The 19,735-nt window shown below is 40.7% G+C and overlaps 2 protein-coding genes and 1 long non-coding RNA gene across 6 annotated transcripts in view; all 3 read left to right on the top strand.

Moving 5' to 3' along the window:
• Nucleotides 1–518: 518 nt before the first annotated feature.
• On the top strand, nt 519–3,463 carry LOC124287622. The gene is made up of 3 exons (XR_006901290.1): nt 519–622; nt 2,779–2,877; nt 3,357–3,463. It is a non-coding gene; the product is annotated as an uncharacterized LOC124287622 (long non-coding RNA).
• A 627-nt stretch (nt 3,464–4,090) lies between these two features.
• LOC124287616 (plasminogen-like) lies at nt 4,091–7,790 on the top strand. Its single transcript, XM_046724117.1, has 4 exons — nt 4,091–4,197; nt 4,703–4,801; nt 6,043–6,213; nt 7,335–7,790. Exons 3-4 carry the CDS (start codon nt 6,054–6,056, stop codon nt 7,616–7,618), a joined length of 444 nt encoding a protein of 147 aa, XP_046580073.1. The 5' UTR covers nt 4,091–4,197; nt 4,703–4,801; nt 6,043–6,053; the 3' UTR covers nt 7,619–7,790.
• An 8,546-nt stretch (nt 7,791–16,336) lies between these two features.
• LOC124287606 (neurogenic locus notch homolog protein 1-like) overlaps nt 16,337–19,735 on the top strand; it is a 39,101-nt gene continuing 35,702 nt past the window's right edge. For all 4 annotated transcript variants that reach the window (XM_046724098.1, XM_046724099.1, XM_046724101.1 and 1 more), the window contains exon 1: nt 16,337–16,440. In XM_046724098.1, the coding sequence (XP_046580054.1) occupies nt 16,350–16,440 (91 nt within the window). In that variant the 5' untranslated portion in view covers nt 16,337–16,349. The remainder of the gene's footprint in view (nt 16,441–19,735) is intronic.

Here is a 19,735-nt window from a genome sequence, read left to right on the forward strand (position 1 = left end):
TGACTTCCATGATCACCACATGATTTACAGGTCACTGTGACATAGCTAGTATATTGCTGACTCAGCAGTATGTTCCGGGCAATGTTCGGATCATCAATCGGAATATTTGAAATCACATATTCGCGGTATACGCCTGTCACATGAATTGGTACCAATTTCAAGAACAAACTGAAGGGTATTACTTTATCTGAATCAGAAGTTCTCTCTGATATTATTTCATTAGTTCTACTGTTATTCCTGAATCGTTGAACAGCAAGCACGATCTCAACGTATTCTACCTGCTGGTATATTGAGATCACTGAAGGCTGTCATCGTCCTGTATCCTGATTTCGTCAGATTGTTGTAGCGTCCTTCACGACTGTCTAGTCAGTTTACAAGTTGCCATCACATAGCTGAAATACTGCTGAGTATGTTGGTGTCCATGTTTTTCTTACTACTTCAGAATGTCTAGCGTCAGACCGTGTGTTCTGTCCACTGTTTGGTGTCCATGTTTTTCTTACTACTTCAGAATGTCCAGCGTCAGACCGTGTGTTCTGTCCACTGTTTGGTGTCCAGTTCTGTGCGTCCTCGAAGTTGTTCAACCACTCGCTGTGTCCAGTCATGTGTGGGAACTGTCCTCCCAGTGAGTTCCTGAAGGGGTTACCATAATTCCATCCCTAGATCAACGTGTGATATGTTTCTATATAATAGAGAGAAAATGTCTGGGCTCAGACGATGTCATTTGTTGACACACAGTATCGTGTAATACTTGTAAATGTATATTGTTTTTCGTATTTTTTTTAGTGTGTCCAGTTAACGAACAAGCTGACATATAATAAGGTCTAGATCACTTCCAAGTATCCAGGGTGCCGTTGTACAAAGCAACCGTAGCGCTACGCCAGTCGTAAGTATATGTTACGATATGGGAGTTACGATCAAATTAGCGATACAACCGTCGTAAGCCTATGTTAAGGTATGGGAGTTACGATCACCTTAGCGCTACGCCAGTCGTAAGTCTATGTTAAGGTATGGGAGTTATGATCACCTTAGCGCTACGCCAGTCGTAAGTCTATGTTAAGGTATGTGAGTTATGATCACCTTAGCGCTACGCCAGTCGTAAGTCTATGTTATGGTATTAGAGTTACGATCACCTTAGCGCTACGCCAGTCGTAAGTCTATGTTAAGGTATGTGAGTTACGATCAAATTAACGATACAGCAGTCGTAAGTCTATGTTAAGGTATGGGAGTTATGATCACCTTAGCGCTACGCCAGTCGTAAGTCTGTGTTAAGGTATGTGAGTTACGATCACCTTAGCGCTACGCCAGTCGTAAGTCTATGTTAAGGTATGTGAGTTATGATCACCTTAGCGCTACGCCAGTCGTAAGTCTATGTTAAGGTATGGGAGTTATGATCACCATAGCGCTACGCCGATCGCAAGTCTATGTTATGGTATGTGAGTTACGATCACCTTAGCGCTACGCCAGTCGTAAGTCTATGTTAAGGTATGTGAGTTACGATCACCTTAGCGCTACGCCAGTCGTAAGTCTATGTTAAGGTATGGGAGTTATGATCACCTTAGCGCTACGCCGATCGCAAGTCTATGTTATGGTATGTGATGGCGCTACGCCGTCGTAAGATGTTAAGGTTAGTTGATCAGTCCTATGTTAAGGTATGTGAGTTAGCGCTACGCCAGTCGTAAAGTCTGTGTTAATAAGGTATGTGAGTTACGATCAGTTATGATCACCTTAGCGCTACGCCAGTCGTAAGTCTATGTTAAGGTATGTGAGTTATGATCACCTTAGCGCTACGCCAGTCGTAAGTCTATGTTAAGGTATGGGAGTTACGATCATAGCACTGTGTAAGTCAATGTTAAGGTATGAGTTACGATCACCTTTTTAGCTACGACTGTGTAAGTCTATGTTAAGGTATGTGAGTTACGATCACCTTAGCGCTACGCCAGTCGTAAGTCTATGTTAAGGTATGTGAGTTACGATCACCTTAGCTACGACTGTGTAAGTCTATGTTAAGGTATGTGAGTTACGATCACCTTAGCTACGACTGTGTAAGTCTATGTTAAGGTATGTGGACGCTACGACTGTGTAAGTCTATGTTAAGGTATGTGAGTTACGACCACCTTAGTACGACTGTCGTAAGATCACCTTATGCGAGTTACGATAAGTCTGTGTTAAGGTATGTGAGTTACGATCACCTGAGCGCTACGCCGGTCGCAAGTTTATGTTTTGGTATTAGAGTTACGATCACCTTAGCGCTACGCCAGTCGTAAGTCTATGTTAAGGTATGTGAGTTACGATCACCTTAGCGCTACGCCAGTCGTAAGTCTGTGTTAAGGTATGTGAGTTACGATCACCTTAGCGCTACGCCAGTCGTAAGTCTATGTTAAGGTATGTGAGTTATGATCACCTTAGCGCTACGCAAGTCGTAAGTCTATGTTAAGGTATGGGAGTTATGATCACCTTAGCGCTACGCCAGTCGTAAGTCTATGTTAAGGTATGGGAGTTATGATCACCTTAGCGCTACGCCGGTCGCAAGTCTATGTTATGGTATGTAAGTTACGATCACCTTAGAGCTACGCCAGTCGTAAGTCTATGTTCAGGTATGTGAGTTACGATCACCTTAGCGCTACGCCGGTCGCAAGTCTTTGCGTTAAGGTCGCTTTGTACAACGACAGCCTTAAGGTAAACTCCAGTATCCGTTACTAATTACAAATATGTGTCACGTCACCAGTAGACATGTGCAGCACTAACTCGTATTGAACTACTTTCCTTTTGACAATACAGAGTGCACCAAGACGTGTGAGAACGGAGGAACGCAGGATAGTCTCCCTTGCACCTGTGGCTGCCCTGTGGGATTCTCAGGCGACCAATGTGAGACGCAAGGTGCGCTGTGTTCACCACTCGCTGGTGTATTTAAGTTCCTGTTTCATTACTCTTACGAAAAAGTAACAGAATGTCAATAAACAATGTAGTATTTATTTGAAAGTACCAGTACATAATGAATATTTGAACTATGTCTTGTCAGAGTACAATAACGTAACGGTTTTGTAAAGGGTTGTTGATGGTTCAGAGACAAAATGTGTAAACCATGCATTACGCCTTACTGCAAGTGATACACATTCCAGATTTCTTATACAAATGTTGTACACATGGGTCATATAATTGTGAAAGCATTGAATAGTAACTTTTTGGATGCATATTATGCTCAATACTTGTATCGACTTGAATGTTAAATTCTCAGGAATGTCCGTAATTATTTAACTAAATGTAACGTTATAGAGGCAGGCGTACGATATTACAAGAACTGGATTATACAATACCGTGCAGTGTATAGTAACTCAGTAGTTCCTGTGTGCTTGTAGTGCCCGACTGCGGGTCTGTGACGTGTCTCAATGGCGGCCTGATCGACCCCTCCACCTGCGGGTGCTTCTGCCCCCTCCCAGGCATCTATACCGGAACACGTTGTGAGAAAGGTAAGACAATCTCCATATTAACACCCACGCATTATCAACTATATGAATCTTTGAAGTTTCGAGTGACTTTCAATTGTAACATTTGAGTAAGATCTCAGATCTGAAACTGAAGGAATGATATCCTTAGACAAGGCTAGAACGCGGAGTGTAGACTAATCTTTTGTAGGGAAAACTTGACGTTTCTTACACAATCTATAAATTATGATTTGACTAATAATTATATCCTCAGAAACTTGAGCAAGGATATGAAATAATAATAATAATAATAGTGAATTTATATAGCGCATTAATCCATGCTCAATGCATGCTCTAAGAGCACATATATTTGGGTATTAAGAGTCATATGCATGCGATTTTCTAAATTCACAATATTGATGGTGGTCACCCGTACTTAGTCATTCTGGCGTGTACTCCCAAACCGTGAGGTAACCGATCACGGTGACTACATGTAAATAGTTTTAGCTGAAAATAAAGTGTTGCTGTTACTACTGCCAACACGATCTTTGGCTGTAATCGTTTGCAAAAAGATAATAATGTAAATATACTAATATTCTTGTGCAACCATAATATCATGAGGTAAAGAGGTAATCTGCTTAATTCTTCTTGGCTTCAGCTAATTGTAGCCTGGTCGTCGACCCGCCAGGTTGTGTCGCCTCTCTCGCGGCGTTTGTGTGTAGTGACCAGGTCCTGTCTAATGTGTGTCCGGTCCTGTGTGGCCTTTGCGCTCCCAGTGAGTACGCTCCCTCGTGTTGGCATGTTGCATATTCAGTTCATTATCTCATTATCCAATTCAATAGACATTCCGTATGTGGGATAAAGGTATGCCAGGGACAGCTTCAAATAAATGCACCCTTCTCTGCACATGTTAAATAGTAGATAGTCTATAGCGATAGTTATGTACTATCTGTGTTTCTGTGTTTTGAGGCAGCAGAAGGGAGTTTGAGAGTGTTACCACGAATGTGACGGAAGTTTTCAAAACCGTATGGATATGACAGGTCAAGAGGCGTATGTCACCCCATTTTGCAGTGACGATCGTAGGTTTGAATCCTCTGTCAACGTCAGTGGTCAGTGTCCCACAAAGCGACGAAAAATAAAACACTTTTATTCAAATAATATCCTTAGTAGATACGCTTTAGTCAACACGTCATAATGTAAGAACTGTGCGGTGACACATTCTAATAATGTGACTGTTTATTACTATCATCCGTGAATTCTGTTACATTCCCTCCACACAGGGTGTGAGAAAGTTTGTCACAATGGCGGAACTCTACAGGATGACGTCTGCCAGTGCGCATGTCCGGGAAACTACACTGGGGACTTCTGTGAAGAATCGGGTATGTCTCCTGACACATAATGTCATTCTGTCTATAACACTGTTAGTTCCATCTTGTAGCGGTCATGTTATGATTGACTATAAACATCAAAGCCAGAGGATATTTAGTTTCTATTATCCACCGAAACAGATTTCATTGCACTTAAAATGCACAATAACTGTGAAAACTATTTGAATGGGCCACTCAAACACCAGGTGCTCTAAAAACAGGAGTTGAAGACTTGGTTTCATTACCTCTTATTCTAATATATACTGAACAAAAACGTTAAGGATCATTAAACAGTGGCTACAGCTACATGTCCATGTAAGTGTAATGCCTGCTTTGTAGTGGATATATGACGAAGCTCTATGAAAAGAACATCTCCCCAAATTTCATATCATAGTAGTAATATGTAAAGCTCTGTATACCAGAGATAAAGAAACGAGCGTTTCGCTGAAGGGCATGGAAATTCGTTCTTGTTGAATACTTCGTTCTGGTGAACACGTGTCAGATCCTTTACTCCCGGATACAAACGGGAACATCCGGGTACCACACCCATAAAACAACACACATGCTCGTAGCTCATTGGACAGTGGACAGTTCTTGTCTGTCTCATAGCCCCTGAACCACATTATTTTCCCTAGTGCCTAACCCTCCCTGAAATACAAAGGCCTAACTGAAGAAAGTCTAGATTTCCTAAGGTTCAAGAAATTTCCCAACTCACTGGGGCTCTTTTCAATTTAAATGGGTTCATTTGTTACTATCAAAATTATATATATTCAGAGACTAGGTGTTAGCCTATGGACAGTTCCTACAGAGTTGAGTTATCCCAACACACCAGTGTTTGTGTTCCTGCCCACATCGCACGTTTATTTGTGAGTCCACTTCTCGTGATTCCGACTCGCCACGAGTATCTAACCTGTGGACTATGAGCGTAACAACACCAAGATATCTTTAAGGAACAAGAGTCAAAATGCAACAAGATCAATTTCACTGCTGATTAAACTGAGGTTCATTGTAAATGTAATATTTTTTTCTTTAGACATGTTAAGCGCAGTTAAATACTATTTGCCTGTCCCTGTCCTCTTATTGAATCCAGGACAATTTATACTATTTCCTTGATATGGTGGTTCATACCCACTTACGCCAAGTTATACATTAATGCCGTTTCAGTGTTTGTTCCGTTAAAAGTCTCATTGTATCCAGGACTAATTGTTTACTATTTTCACTTTTAATCTGACTATTGTCTTACAACCATCCAGTCGAGCTGTGCATGTCACCGCCGAATGTACCGAACGCCGACGTGTTAGTTGTGGACAAGATGGCGGTTTACACGTGCAGAGCGGGATCAGTGAGCACGGGAGGCAGTGTGTACAACTCGACGTGTGGTGTGGACGGGGCCTGGACACCCACCAACTTATCATGTACTGATGGTATGTCCTAATTTAGTACTGCTTGTTTACTACTGACAGTGATGTTGATTCGTATGTACAACCCCATTTATGGATTTTTAATTTTTATTTTATCTTTCAACAGTATGAGCATTGATCTACGTTGTTGGAATACGATGACATGTGACAACCAAGTCAGTGAACCTGACCACCCGATCCCGTTAGTCGCATCTTCGACAAGCATGGGTTGTTAAAGACTAATTCCAACACGGATCTTCACTGGCTGAAAAAATATTGAAAGTAGCACATAGCTCTCACTCTGAATCATTCCTAGAATTGAAAACAAGGGCTAGGAATATTTCTTTAACTGATGAACAAATGGGGTACCTTTCAAAGAGGGTATAGTGTTGAGCCAGCTGCGGTGATCGCCTCTGGCTAGGACTGCTTTGAGTATTACGAGGCGGTGTAAGTAACAGATTATTTCAGCTTCATTAAAGCACAAAATCCGGAATCGTTGATTGACGTGTGTTGTTACTATTTGCTGCATTAGGCGTTGGGTTACATTTATGGAATTTACCATTCATTTGAGGTGGGCATACAAGTGGCGAATGAAATTACGGCTCATTTCATGGATGATCATGAATGTCCACTTTGTGTCTCAGTGTCCAGTTGATAGGTTGGGCATTCGTTCCAACTGCGACATGTTGTTCCACTCCGATTACATGGCAGCTGTGATATATCCCACATAAAAGATGGAACTGACGTATTTAGAACTTCACGTATAAGGATCGTGTCGTTACTGTCACTAACTTCGTTGATACATATTACACATGCCAAATGTATTATGTAACATATGTTATATTTAGGACTTTACATTGTTAGTAAAGTACAAATCCTAGTACTTTTTGAGTTGAGTCCCATCCGGGATTAGTGTTATCCCAACATATGTTATATTTGACTACTTTCTAAATGGCATTGTGTAATCATAGCCAATTGTACTGATCGATACTCATGATGCCAGTCACTGGATTGTCTGACCCACCCTCGATTAGTTACAAGACGCCTTTATACAGCCGGCATATCTCGGAGTTGCGTTATACACCAGACAAACGCAACAAAACTATTTATCTGTCAGTTTAAGTATTACGATTTTACGTTTTCAGCAACTAGCTGCTACTTGACGAGAAACGGCGTCCGACTTTACCAGGGAACACTATCTACGACCAACAGTGGTCTGACGTGCCAAAACTGGACTTCTCAATCTCCGAACAGACACCGTTACTCGGACGTTCATTTTGAGAACCTGGGTGAGACGGCGGCCCTGGCCGTGAACTACTGTCGAGACCCCTCGGGAAGAGGTGTGCGTCCCTCCGGCCGACTCTGGTGCTACAACGGGGCATCGAGACGTCCTAGGTGGGACTGGTGTGACGATGTGCCCAAATGTTAATAACTCTTAATTAAACTGCAATAGTTAAACAAAGTGATGTATTATACTATCCACACTTTGATAAGGATCAAATCATGGCTTCAACAGAAAACAATTATGTGCGGTCAAATTTGGTTTAAATACCTAAGCATATTGCAAGCATGGATCCTAGGTTTCAGTATTGCATCTTGTGGATCCCATACCTGCTATTGACATGTGTTGTTCAATTTGTCAATGACTCATTCCATGATTTGCAAAATGGTTCATTGGCGCCATGAAAAACATTTATATGGTTATTCATGTATCAAGTGCATAAGGTTAGATTAAAGTGGCTGTTTGCCTAAAGAGGGGTTACCATATTATTTATCCAATTTTAAATGGATACAATTTCAAATTATAAATCTACGTTAAAGTAAATTAAAGTTGTGAATTTTTGTGATCCTTGGCAAAGTGTGAGTAGTATATAATGGATCAATTATAATAAATACTGCATAATGCACAATTACTTACATTCGATGCTTTTGTTGAATTAATACAACCTTTTTCTCTGGACATTGCTGTGTTGTCATAAGTCAACAGTAGACATAAGGGATGAAAATCTGTGCTCAATCTACTAGTTTTCATACAAACAACTAAGGAAGGATAACGGTCTATTGATGAACGACTTCGTTATTGCAGCGAGGGCGACGTTTAGGTGTAGGTTGTAACACCGTTATCGCTGTCACTGCAATAAAGAAGTAAATAAGCTGTTCATCCATATATATGTCTTGTTAGCCTTCCTTAATACTCCAACTTCTAATTGCCTCTTACAGAAGTTAAACAAGCACCTGCTTCGTGTATGTTACAAACCATCACTTATATCACTAATGATAAGGTGTATTTTAACTGTTTATGTCGTCACAATGACAATAACGTTCATCTCCATGGCAACAACTCTCAAGACAAAGAGATTATGTTTGTGGTGTGGTACGTCCAGTATCTGTTAGGATACGTCTTCTAAATCTGAAAGGGAATGTGCTTTATATATATGGAAAGAACCAAATGGCATAACTGCACGGTCCATAGACAACAGTGAGTGAATGAATATGGATTTATGCCGCATTTCGCAAGTTCCAACAACGTTACCACGATTCAAACTACACCTGTAAGGGGAATCGAACCCAGGCCTTAAGCATGATGTGCGAACCATTAGGCTAACACACCGACAAGGTCCAGAAATGTTACATGCTTGTATTCACAAGTGAAAAACCTCTATGATAAACAGTATATGCACGGGTCCATATTCGTGAATGAGTGAGGGAAAATTCCTGGATCCGCCCATGACCACCACCACCAGTTTTCTTGTCAACAGGCTATGATGTTCCTGAAATACCGTCCAACAGTCTGACTGACTGAGTTTGGTTTTACGCCGCATTTAGCAATATTCCAGCAATATCACGGCGGGTGACACCAGAAATGTGCTTCACACACTGTACCCATGTTGGGAATCGAACGTCTTCGGCGTGACGAGCAATCGCTTTAAGCACCAGGCTACCCCACCGCCCCTCAATATTGGTAAAGCATTATCCTTAAAAACAACTTACGTCATTTGAAAAACTTGACTTGCAATTCTATACAGTTGGGTTTTTCAAGACACAGTGAGCTTTTGTTCTTACACCGTTTGGCGAAGTATGACGGTAAATAAGAACGTGTCAGTTGATGTAAAAAGAACATGAAAAGTGACTCAGGTGAAAGATGTTTGTTGAAACGTGCGGGTATGATGATGGCATAACGTATAATAACGGGGGACCGCGAGATATGTAAACGTTTAAAAAACATTGATGTCACAATATCAGATGATTTATTATCATAATTTATAGGTGAAAATAAAATGCTGCCCATAGAGGTTGAGTAGTCCTGACACAGTCGGAGTGGTGGGGCTCATCATCAGGCCATGTGCCCTTGCCCCCTCTACACACAGTCGGAGTGGTGGGGCTCATCATCAGGCCATGTGCCCTTGCCCCCTCTACACACAGTCGGACTGGTGGGGCTCATCATCAGGCCATGTACCCTTGCCCCCTCTACACACAGTCGGACTGGTGGGGCTCACCATCAGGCCATGTACCCTTGCCCCCTCTACACACAGTCGGACTGGTGGGGCTCACCATCAGGCCATGTACCCTTGCCCCCTCTACACACAGCCACGACGGCGAATATGGACCTTTTACAAAGAATTTTGTCATTTTCCACCACTCCCTCTCTTCTTTCTGCTGAAGTTGATAAAGCGCAGAATCAACGTTTATTTGAAAAAGCATCCTTCGTCTTCAACGTTTGTCGAGTTATTATTAACAGTTAAAATACTGGTGTACTTCCTCATACCCCAACGGTCTCGTGTCAGTCGATGGTAACAGTAATAACGTTGAACACAGAAGCGATATGTTTGTTTTTTCGGTACTGTGACCCTATACAAGAGACATGTAGCAAACACTGGACAGTCCCACGGTGTGTTTATTCATAAGGTTCTCTCAGATGATGGCGTTGTTTGCCCGTCTTTAGTACTTCTAGCCGTCAACTCCCATAGTTAAATATACTTAGCATTGACGACCATACAGGTAGACATGGGTCTGTGGAACCTGATGCTCAATGTAGAGAGGGGCGCTTGGGGAACCTGCCCCTCCTTCATGTGTAAACTGGGAGTCAATCACTTCCACTTCATGCCATGTTATTACTTGTGCAAATTTATCAACTAAGCTGTCGGCAAAAGAAAGTATACACCAATGTTTGATAATACCAGACATGAAACAGATGAGAAATAGTTATTCAAGGATGATATATTCCGTTCCATATGTCCCATAGTCATGTTTTGCGGTGTTTCTGTGAATGATTTCTGTCTCGTAGCATTTTGATAACATTTGTAATGATGCGTTAAATCCACGTTCTGAGCGCATATTTTCCTTTGCTCAACAGCTTATCTGTAGAAGCATATTCCCTAGTATCAAGATTAAGTCTTTGTATTCCTGAAAATACTGAACTACTTTAGAAACGCACCACCCGGATAAAACGTTTCATCTCCGTGATAAATGAAGAAAAGGACTTGTCCCTGTTGACATTGTAATTGTCAGTCAAGATGGAAACACAAGAAAAAGAAAAAGCAGTTATTCTTCATTTAGTGAAACAATGAATTAACGACAACACTGACTGGGAGTCGACGTTAACTTTCACACGCCCTCAAACCGTTCACATAGTCAATTTCGGTAACTGGTATCAGGCCCTCCTATATTTGTGACTAAAAAGCGTTGAATGAGATTATAATGATGGTACATTGGTAGCATAACTTCCCTATTGAAATATAATGTACGAACAAAAAGAGGTACTATCGGATTTGACAGCGGCCTTTAGCAGAGTACGCGGGTATGGCCATCATTTGCGTTGAGCACAGACACTACAGGACAGGAGTGATGTTCATGCTGTGTCTAGCAGTATGGGGTCGTGTTTTATCTTGTTGCAAAATGTGAAGACGTTGATCTAGGGAACGGCTGTACATGTATTTCTCAGTACCTCCGCTGAAAGCGTTTGAAGTGTAACTCGACCACGCTCTCGGCCAAATCTCTCTTCAAATCATAGCGATACCACAAACCCAGCGGTTCAGCTGCTGAACTCAACAATCAGCGTTACGTATACGTTCTCCACGTCGACGCCGGACTCTGATTCATCCATCCTCATGACTGAGATGAAATCTGGATAAAGAGAACACGAACTCAGTCCTATCTGATGATACCCCTTCTTCCACGAATGGTAGTGTCTGTTCTGAACGCCGGCTTGAACCTGACGATGTGACGATCTTGGACCGGGGTCGTGACACATGGTTGTGTAGGATGTGGTCGATCATGTGCCAGTTTGAATTGTGACCATCTGGCCGCTTGACTTGTAGACAAACCAGTTTAGAAAAACCAAACAACTCTTTCTCTCTCAACAGGTGGTAAACGTGACATTGTTATGTACAGTTGGTGCTGTTCAAACGTTCGGTGTAGTTTTGGTACACAGTTGAATGATCTGTCAATGTGTTGTGGAACAGCCGTGTTTTATGCATTTTCATAAAAGTTTCAGCAAATGATGGGTCACGTGATCATACGGGTGTCTTCCCATTACGCTCACAGCCAGTTCGCAGACACCTTAAAAACAACATTTACGGTTCAGTGAACAAATTATCTACTACCTGTTACCTACACATTATAATGGAATAGTCCAAATAAAAACTCAGGAACAAACTGAAGCTATAGTATTTATTTTGAAAGATGGACGAAAAGACAGTAATGTAATTTTTATTGCTGCAATATGAAAACAGTTATATTTTCATAAACATTTCGGTTTAACCTTCTAGTCTAACGGGAGTGGGGATCATTATTGAAAACATTAGCTTAGCTGTTAGAAATTGCGACAATGTTGAATCATATAAATCAAATAAAGACAAATGTGAACTTAAATATTATTCATATGGAATAAAGAAATTATATGTTTTGCACACAATATTGAGATATATGACTAGTGCACTTAATAACGATTTATTTAGAATAAATATTTAAAATATTGTATACTACTCAAAGAATAAACTGTTACAATCTTTAGAAAGTATTGTTAAAATTAGAACACTGATTGGTATTATTCGTATCTTACAAGGCAATGCAGGTTTCTCATCAATTTTGAGAAGAGAAATAATTTATCATTTAATCACAACAAAGTTCTATTTACCCACAATCAAAACTCTCAGTAACGAACCTGTTTCAGGCTCACCCTACTCTACTCACTAGAAAGTGGACTGTTCTATTATACCCGTAGGTGTTACCCTAATTAACCTCCTAGTTCAGTGTCTGTCAATTGGGTGTCTGTCAAATGGGTGTCTGTCAATTGGGTGTCTGTCAAATGGGTGTCTGTCAAATGGGAGATAACCGGATGCACGTGCTTCTCGGTGTACATCACGTTTATCTGTCAGTCAGATTACTTCAAGCATAGTTTGGGTTTTTGCATTTCTAAAGTAGTTGAGTATATGTCCCTATCTGTATTATTTCTTTCTCATGTCTTTTTGAAAATCAGAAACCGTACTATTTTTATTCCGCTTTAATAAACAAACTTTATAATAACTAATAGTTTAACCGTTTATTAGATATTAGTATTATAATTTATGTGGCAGTGGTGTGAGGACGTTTTGAAAAATATATAACAATTAGTATATAGCAATTTTTCGTAATGTAGCATGAATCTGAAATAGTGAAATAGAGGAAATAGTGTTAAACCATTAAGACTTTTTGTATGAAATATATCCGACATTACTGAAACTGTGACGAATTGTAATGGTAATACATTTAAGAACGTTTCTATCTCATTAAACGCTCTACTGTCAGGAGAGGTGGGGTAGCTAAGAGGATAAAGTGTTCGCTTGTCACGCAAAAGGTACGTTTTCGATTCCCAATGGTAAAAACGGTGCAATGACATTTCTGGTGTTCCCCGCCTTAATATTGCTGACATGTTTAAAAAGCGGCTTAAAACCCATCCTCTGAACCCATCCAACCATTAGTATTACTTTATATTTTGGTACACGAGTAACATACGTAAGGTTTATGGATATAACGGTGTTACTATCAATGCTGGATATGATACAAATGTGTGCAAGATATCGCCTGTGGGTAAAGCCGTGAAGATCAGGTTTAGACTTGGTCTTCAGCAACCCATGCTTGTCATAACAGGCGACTCACGGCATGATCAGGATTGCTGACTTGATTGATACTGTAACATGTCATCGTGACCCGGTAGATCGATGCTCATAATGTCAATCACTAGACAGTTTGGCCAAGCTTGAATATTTCGTAACACATCAGCAAACCTCAGCAATATTGTTTGCTGCTATTGTAATGCCAATGCAGTGATGTTAATGCCTCACCAAGCTGTATCCCATGCTAATCAGTAAGGATGCCGTTAGCGGTACCCCACCCCTACATACAGGAAGACCGGCCGTTGGCCTCGCTACCTGGACCATCGCGTGTGTTTATTTGGTTTCAATTACTGTTGTTTGACTAGAGGCACAAAAGGATTAACCCCACGTGCAGAGCTTTAGTAGTGCCCACAGAGGTCAAACAGGAGAGAAGGAAGGGACCTCTGGTGGCAGAAACGGAATTACACTTGGTCGAAAGTATGTGTCCTGTAGAGAAAAATAAAAGTAACTGAAAGGATGTATTCTTTATCTTGACTGTGAGGTAATGATGGAAGGGCAGTGTGGACAATGAACGTAACACGTCTCCCACGTGGAGATGTCTAATGAATACCCACTGACGTCATCACATTGTTCTGTACGAGTCTCTCTCTACTGAGCATCTACTTAGACTTAATCAGACCAGGAGCGACTTTGATAATATAGTGACGGTGAAAGTGACTATGCAACATGTAATGAAGTGTAAATGTTATTGTGTTGAAACACTGATTAATCCCATACCTAGTACAGGGAGTCAGACTCGCCCTGAAAGAACCATGGTGTAACTACTCAATGCACTTTGTCTATAGCGGGTGTGACCACCATTTGCATTGACCTGGGCGAGGTAGCGGTGGGGCATTGAAGACGCCCACGTATTGAACACAACCTGGTAGATGTTGTTCCTAATGTCAGCTAATGTCGTACTAAGTTATTCAATCAATCTTTTATTCTCTTTTTAACCACCCACGGTGGTAAGAGAGCATTAGATACATATTACAGGGAGAGTTGATGCCATTGTTGGAAGGTCGTTGTATAATTTACAGTTTCTGCATAGCTTTAACACGATTGTTGATAAATATAAACTTTGATAATTTCTTAAGAATAGACAGTTTGTTGGATGCGAAAAATGATTTCATCTTATACAAATTAGCAAATATACAATGATATGGTACGTTCCAGACAATGAGATCTAATTTGAGAGAAGGCAGATAGCTAAATGGAATCCATCAGCTGTTGAAGGCAAATTACAGAGATGGCAGGTTCTATCATTTTGCGGGATGCGTTTCCAACTGATTCAGTCGTGTTCGTATCCTTTCCAAATCACCTTTTCTAGTTATGTTCTGTAGTCGAGAGGCTTGTAGAGACAGTCGGTATTGGAAGGCCAGCAATATTAGGCTGCCTCAACACGTGGACGGGTTTACGTCACGGGCGTATGTTACATGCCGTCACTTTCACAGAGTTAGAATATGATCTAAAACGACGTGGTTAACATTAACATTCTTTGAGTGGTTTTTAATGTTGGACAATACAATGTTGATAAACCTTTTGATAACAACGTCTTACGAAAGAAAAGAAGTTGTTCTCCATGACGTTTGTCAATATTCCATAAACCATGATGAGTTGTGTTCTCCCAGGATTTGTTATTACACTACATACATCACACTGTCACCCCAAACAGCGTTCTCCTGGTCGTCTATAGGTCCTAGCACAACCACCAGAGATGTCCAGATGAAACCTGGCCCTGATTTCTGAAAACAAACTTAAGTCTGAGTTGTGACCTAAGTTAGAGGTTTTACTCAAATTTGAGCGAACGCAGGAAAATGCATTTCCCAGAATGAACTGAAATCGATATTAAACTCAAACATAGTAAAGGATTTGAGTTTGGTGGATAGATTACTAAAGTTGTTTGGACTTTTTTATTTTAAAATGCAGCTGAGTTAAAAATTCAGCTGTTTCAAATTGTCAAGCTCAGTTTGAAATTTGAGTAAAATCTTAAGTTTGTTTCGAGAAACCTGGGCCTGTACTCATTTGAATACAGCGTATTGTCCAAATCTTCAGATGCTGTTGACACTAAGCTGTGTCTGACAGTGATATGGAATCAAAACTGCTCATCATGGCCGGATACTCTGCTTCCTCGGTCGGTTGCATACGGTTCTGCCGCTAATTGGTCACAGCACATCAAAGCCTGGTGGTATGAAGCAGAGTTATTTGTTTCACTAAATATATGGAGGTCTTGCTTATACCAGCATTGGCGTTTTACTTATTCAAAAATGGCCTGCTTTATTGGTTTACCTTTCACCAGTATTTATTAACTCGCATCTGATGTTGACGTTTGACAGATCAAAATCATGTTAACGTCAAGTTTGTTATTATGTGTGTTTTTTTTCTCTGAACCACCTGAAGAAATGGTTTTGGAGAGTGTGGGTCGCATGTTGTGTTAAGTGATGCTCATATGGATAGATCACAAATAAGAATCTGAGATCTGAAAACCAACGTGTAATTATGCATGCATTATGTATAGAAGACAAGTATTTTATTTCAACTTATATATATTTGAGCACAGTACACGACTGCGATATGTTTCTCTGTGAACCATGTTTGAGAACGGTGACAGCATTCAATAAGACGTCTAGGTAAACGACGGAACAGAAGGAAACGATTCAGGACCTTCCCCGTTGGCTTTGATAGTCTTTGTATCCTGACAACAAATGTAGGCAAATATGTCAAACCCGACTAATACTGCTTCAAAAGTGTCGTGAGTCAATGCCGAATGAGAAAATACACAGTGTCTAGTATTTTGCTTTAAACATAACACTCCAATACATCGTCTGTGGTTGTAATTTACATCAGACCCTGTACCCCCTATGAACATCATATTGGCATATATACGACATACCCTAATGAATGGAACCTACATGATGGGGGTCGTCCATTATGACGCGAGAGGTGTAGGTCCTCTGAATAAATACGCGGGTACCTTTGCACGCATCCAATTAGACGCAGTGTCGACCCGGGTGGTGGAGAGAGAGGATGAAGGCTGTTGTCCCTGCCGTAGCCCTAGCACTATGTGCTGCAGGTTTTTTCACTCTGGTGCTCTACTCAAGAAATTCCGTCTCTGAAGGTGAGGTCATTGTTATATGAGACACATATGTTGATGTTATTAGATTTCTTCATATTGATGTTATGCTCAGAATTAAGAAAGTATGACAAGTTATCTGTGAGAATTTTTATCTTTATTGTGCCTATTAATTTGCGATTGGTGGAATCTGTTTCGCAGAAAGTCAAGACGAGGTTTCCTCTACCTTTGACGCTATATTATATCAATATTCTGAATAATGTTTAGATAAGACATATTCGACAAATTATCAGCATGTGTTTCACACATAACTTTGGATAGAACAAAATCCAAATTAGCAAATAATATTTTAAAAATCGTTTATGCAAAAATCCCTTTTTTTAATTGACATTAAAATGCATATCTTGTAATTGATTATTGCTATCTTCTGAAGTTCATAGCCAGTTCTGAGCCAGGTAATGTTGTTGTAAACGCACGACTTTAAGCAGGATTTAACATACCAATGACAAAACAGACCACGAATTCAAGCACGTTTGACACATAAGGCAATGTGCACGTTCACGTTTAAATTGATCATAACACTGCACATCGGGTTGTTTATGACAGATATTATGTAACATTATGACATTATATGTGACAGTATGTCCAGAACCGGTTTTACTGCAGTTCATTGCGTAGGTGCTACAGTTGATATTTCTACATAAATATCTGTTTATATAAGAAGGAACAAAAAGGCTCATTTTTCTTAGTGGATAATTGTGATGATTTCATGGATGAGTGAGTATTGTTACATGCCGCTTAAAGTACCATTCATATCATGTCGAGGGACACCAGAGTATGTAGTACCAATGTGGCGATCCAACCTGGGACGTCGGAATCAGGAAAGCACCCACGTAACCATTAGGCTATCAAACCGCCTGTAGTGATCTTAAGCAGGTGTACGTATTGACATTCAACTAGGAAATATGCTGCTACTGAAGTTGTGTGTTGAAGACCCGGCGAAAATAAATTTTGAAGATTTTTTAATAGACACAAATAGTCTCTACTGAAAAAGTATCCCCAAAAAAGCAACACACATCACGGAAACAACACATTGTGTCCACATCTAGTACACCAAACACTTGCCAACTTTAGGATACATGTCTCTATGATATATATTACTCTATATTTGAATGTAATTATAATTCATAATACATTCCAAACATATTCCGTTACTGAATTAATTTGTGTTTGTATTTCTGTCAGAATATGCACCTTGTATGTGGTAATACATTAGAATCCAGACTTTAATCTCGTAAGGACAAATACATAACGTGTGGTCGTATTGAACAAAGTGACACCAGGGTTTCAAAAGATCCGAAGGAAAACTTGTCATAAAAGGCGACTATGCTTGTCGTAAAAGGCGACTAACGGGATCGGATGGTCAGGATCGCTGACTTGGTTGACACATGTCATCGGTTCCCAATTGCGCAGATCGATGCTCATGCAGTTGATCACTGGATTGTCTGGTCCAGACTCGATTATTTACAGACCGCCGCCATAAAGCTGGAATATTGCTGAGTGCGGCGTAAAACTAAACTCACTCACTCACTCACTCCGAAGGAAAACATTCAGGAAAGTTTGCTTATCAACTATTAAAAAAATTCCAGTTCTGAACTTGAATTCCTCAGTGTTGTCGACTGTATATGTTGGTATCCATAGCTCGAACTGGAGGAGTGTCGACACCTTTGACACTTTATCCCTTGTAACATATGTTATATTTGCGAGCACACTTTCTATGTAATGTACAGATTCTTGTACTTCTGTTAGGTTGAGTCCCAGCCGGGATTCGAACAAACACTCTCAGAGTCAGGCACCGAAACACCGGCACTCAAAGTCAGCCAACTATCTCTTTCCCTTGATCAAACACATTAGTATAGTACAAGCTGATACTTACTAACGTAGTTGTTTTCTGATTTACAAAACATTGTTTTCATTATATATACTGGTTCATGATTCGACGGACAACTAGTTAGTTCTTACTATTAATCTGAAGCCAATTTCTGATGTCCCCCGCCGTCATATTGCTGGAATATTGCTCAAAGCGGCGTGAAACCATACTCACTCACTCTTACTGTTAATGTAATGGGACCCGTGAAGACCCGGGGTAGAATAGGTCTTCAGCAACCCATGTGCTTGCCATAAAAGGCGACTATGCTTGTTGTAAGAGGCGACTAACGGGATCGGGTGGTCAGGTTCGCTGACTTGGTTGACACATGTCATCGGTTCCCAATTGCGCAGATCGATGCTCATGCTGTTGATCACTGGATTGTCTGGTCCAAACTCGATTATTTACAGACCTTCGCCATATAGCTGGGATATTGCCGAGTGCGGCGTAAAACTAAACTCACTCACTCACTCACTCCGAAGGAAAACATTCAGGAAAGTTTGCTTATCAACTATTAAAAAAATTCCAGTTCTGAACTTGAATTCCTCAGTGTTGTCGACTGTATATGTTGGTATCCATAGCTCGAACTGGAGGAGTGTCGACACCTTTGACACTTTATCCCTTGTAACATATGTTATATTTGCGAGCACACTTTCTATGTAATGTACAGATTCTTGTACTTCTGTTAGGTTGAGTCCCAGCCGGGATTCGAACAAACACTCTCAGAGTCAGGCACCGAAACACCGGCACTCAAAGTCAGCCAACTATCTCTCTTTCCCTTGATAAAACACATTAGTATAGTACAAGCTGATACTTACTAACGTAGTTGTTTTCTGATTTACAAAACATTGTTTTCATTATATATACTGGTTCATGATTCGACGGACAACTAGTTAGTTCTTACTATTAATCTGAAGCCAATTTCTGATGTCCCCCGCCGTCATATTGCTGGAATATTGCTCAAAGCGGCGTGAAACCATACTCACTCACTCTTACTGTTAATGTAATGGGACCCGTGAAGACCCGGGGTAGAATAGGTCTTCAGCAACCCATGTGCTTGCCATAAAAGGCGACTATGCTTGTTGTAAGAGGCGACTAACGGGATCGGGTGGTCAGGTTCGCTGACTTGGTTGACACATGTCATCGGTTCCCAATTGCGCAGATCGATGCTCATGCTGTTGATCACTGGATTGTCTGGTCCAAACTCGATTATTTACAGACCTTCGCCATATAGCTGGGATATTGCCGAGTGCGGCGTAAAACTAAACCCAATCACTCACTCACTCACGTTAATGTAATGGCTGTCTGTCGCATTTATCACATGGCTAATGTAGGAGGCCATGATTTCTCCGAGATGTCCTTTACCACGCGCCAGATCACCGACCGAGTGAAGAGGCGGTGTGGGCATCAGAT

The sequence above is a fragment of the Haliotis rubra genome, unplaced genomic scaffold, assembly GCF_003918875.1.
Source record: "Haliotis rubra isolate DU_JTF1 unplaced genomic scaffold, ASM391887v1 Scf402, whole genome shotgun sequence".
Taxonomy (NCBI): domain Eukaryota; kingdom Metazoa; phylum Mollusca; class Gastropoda; order Lepetellida; family Haliotidae; genus Haliotis; species Haliotis rubra.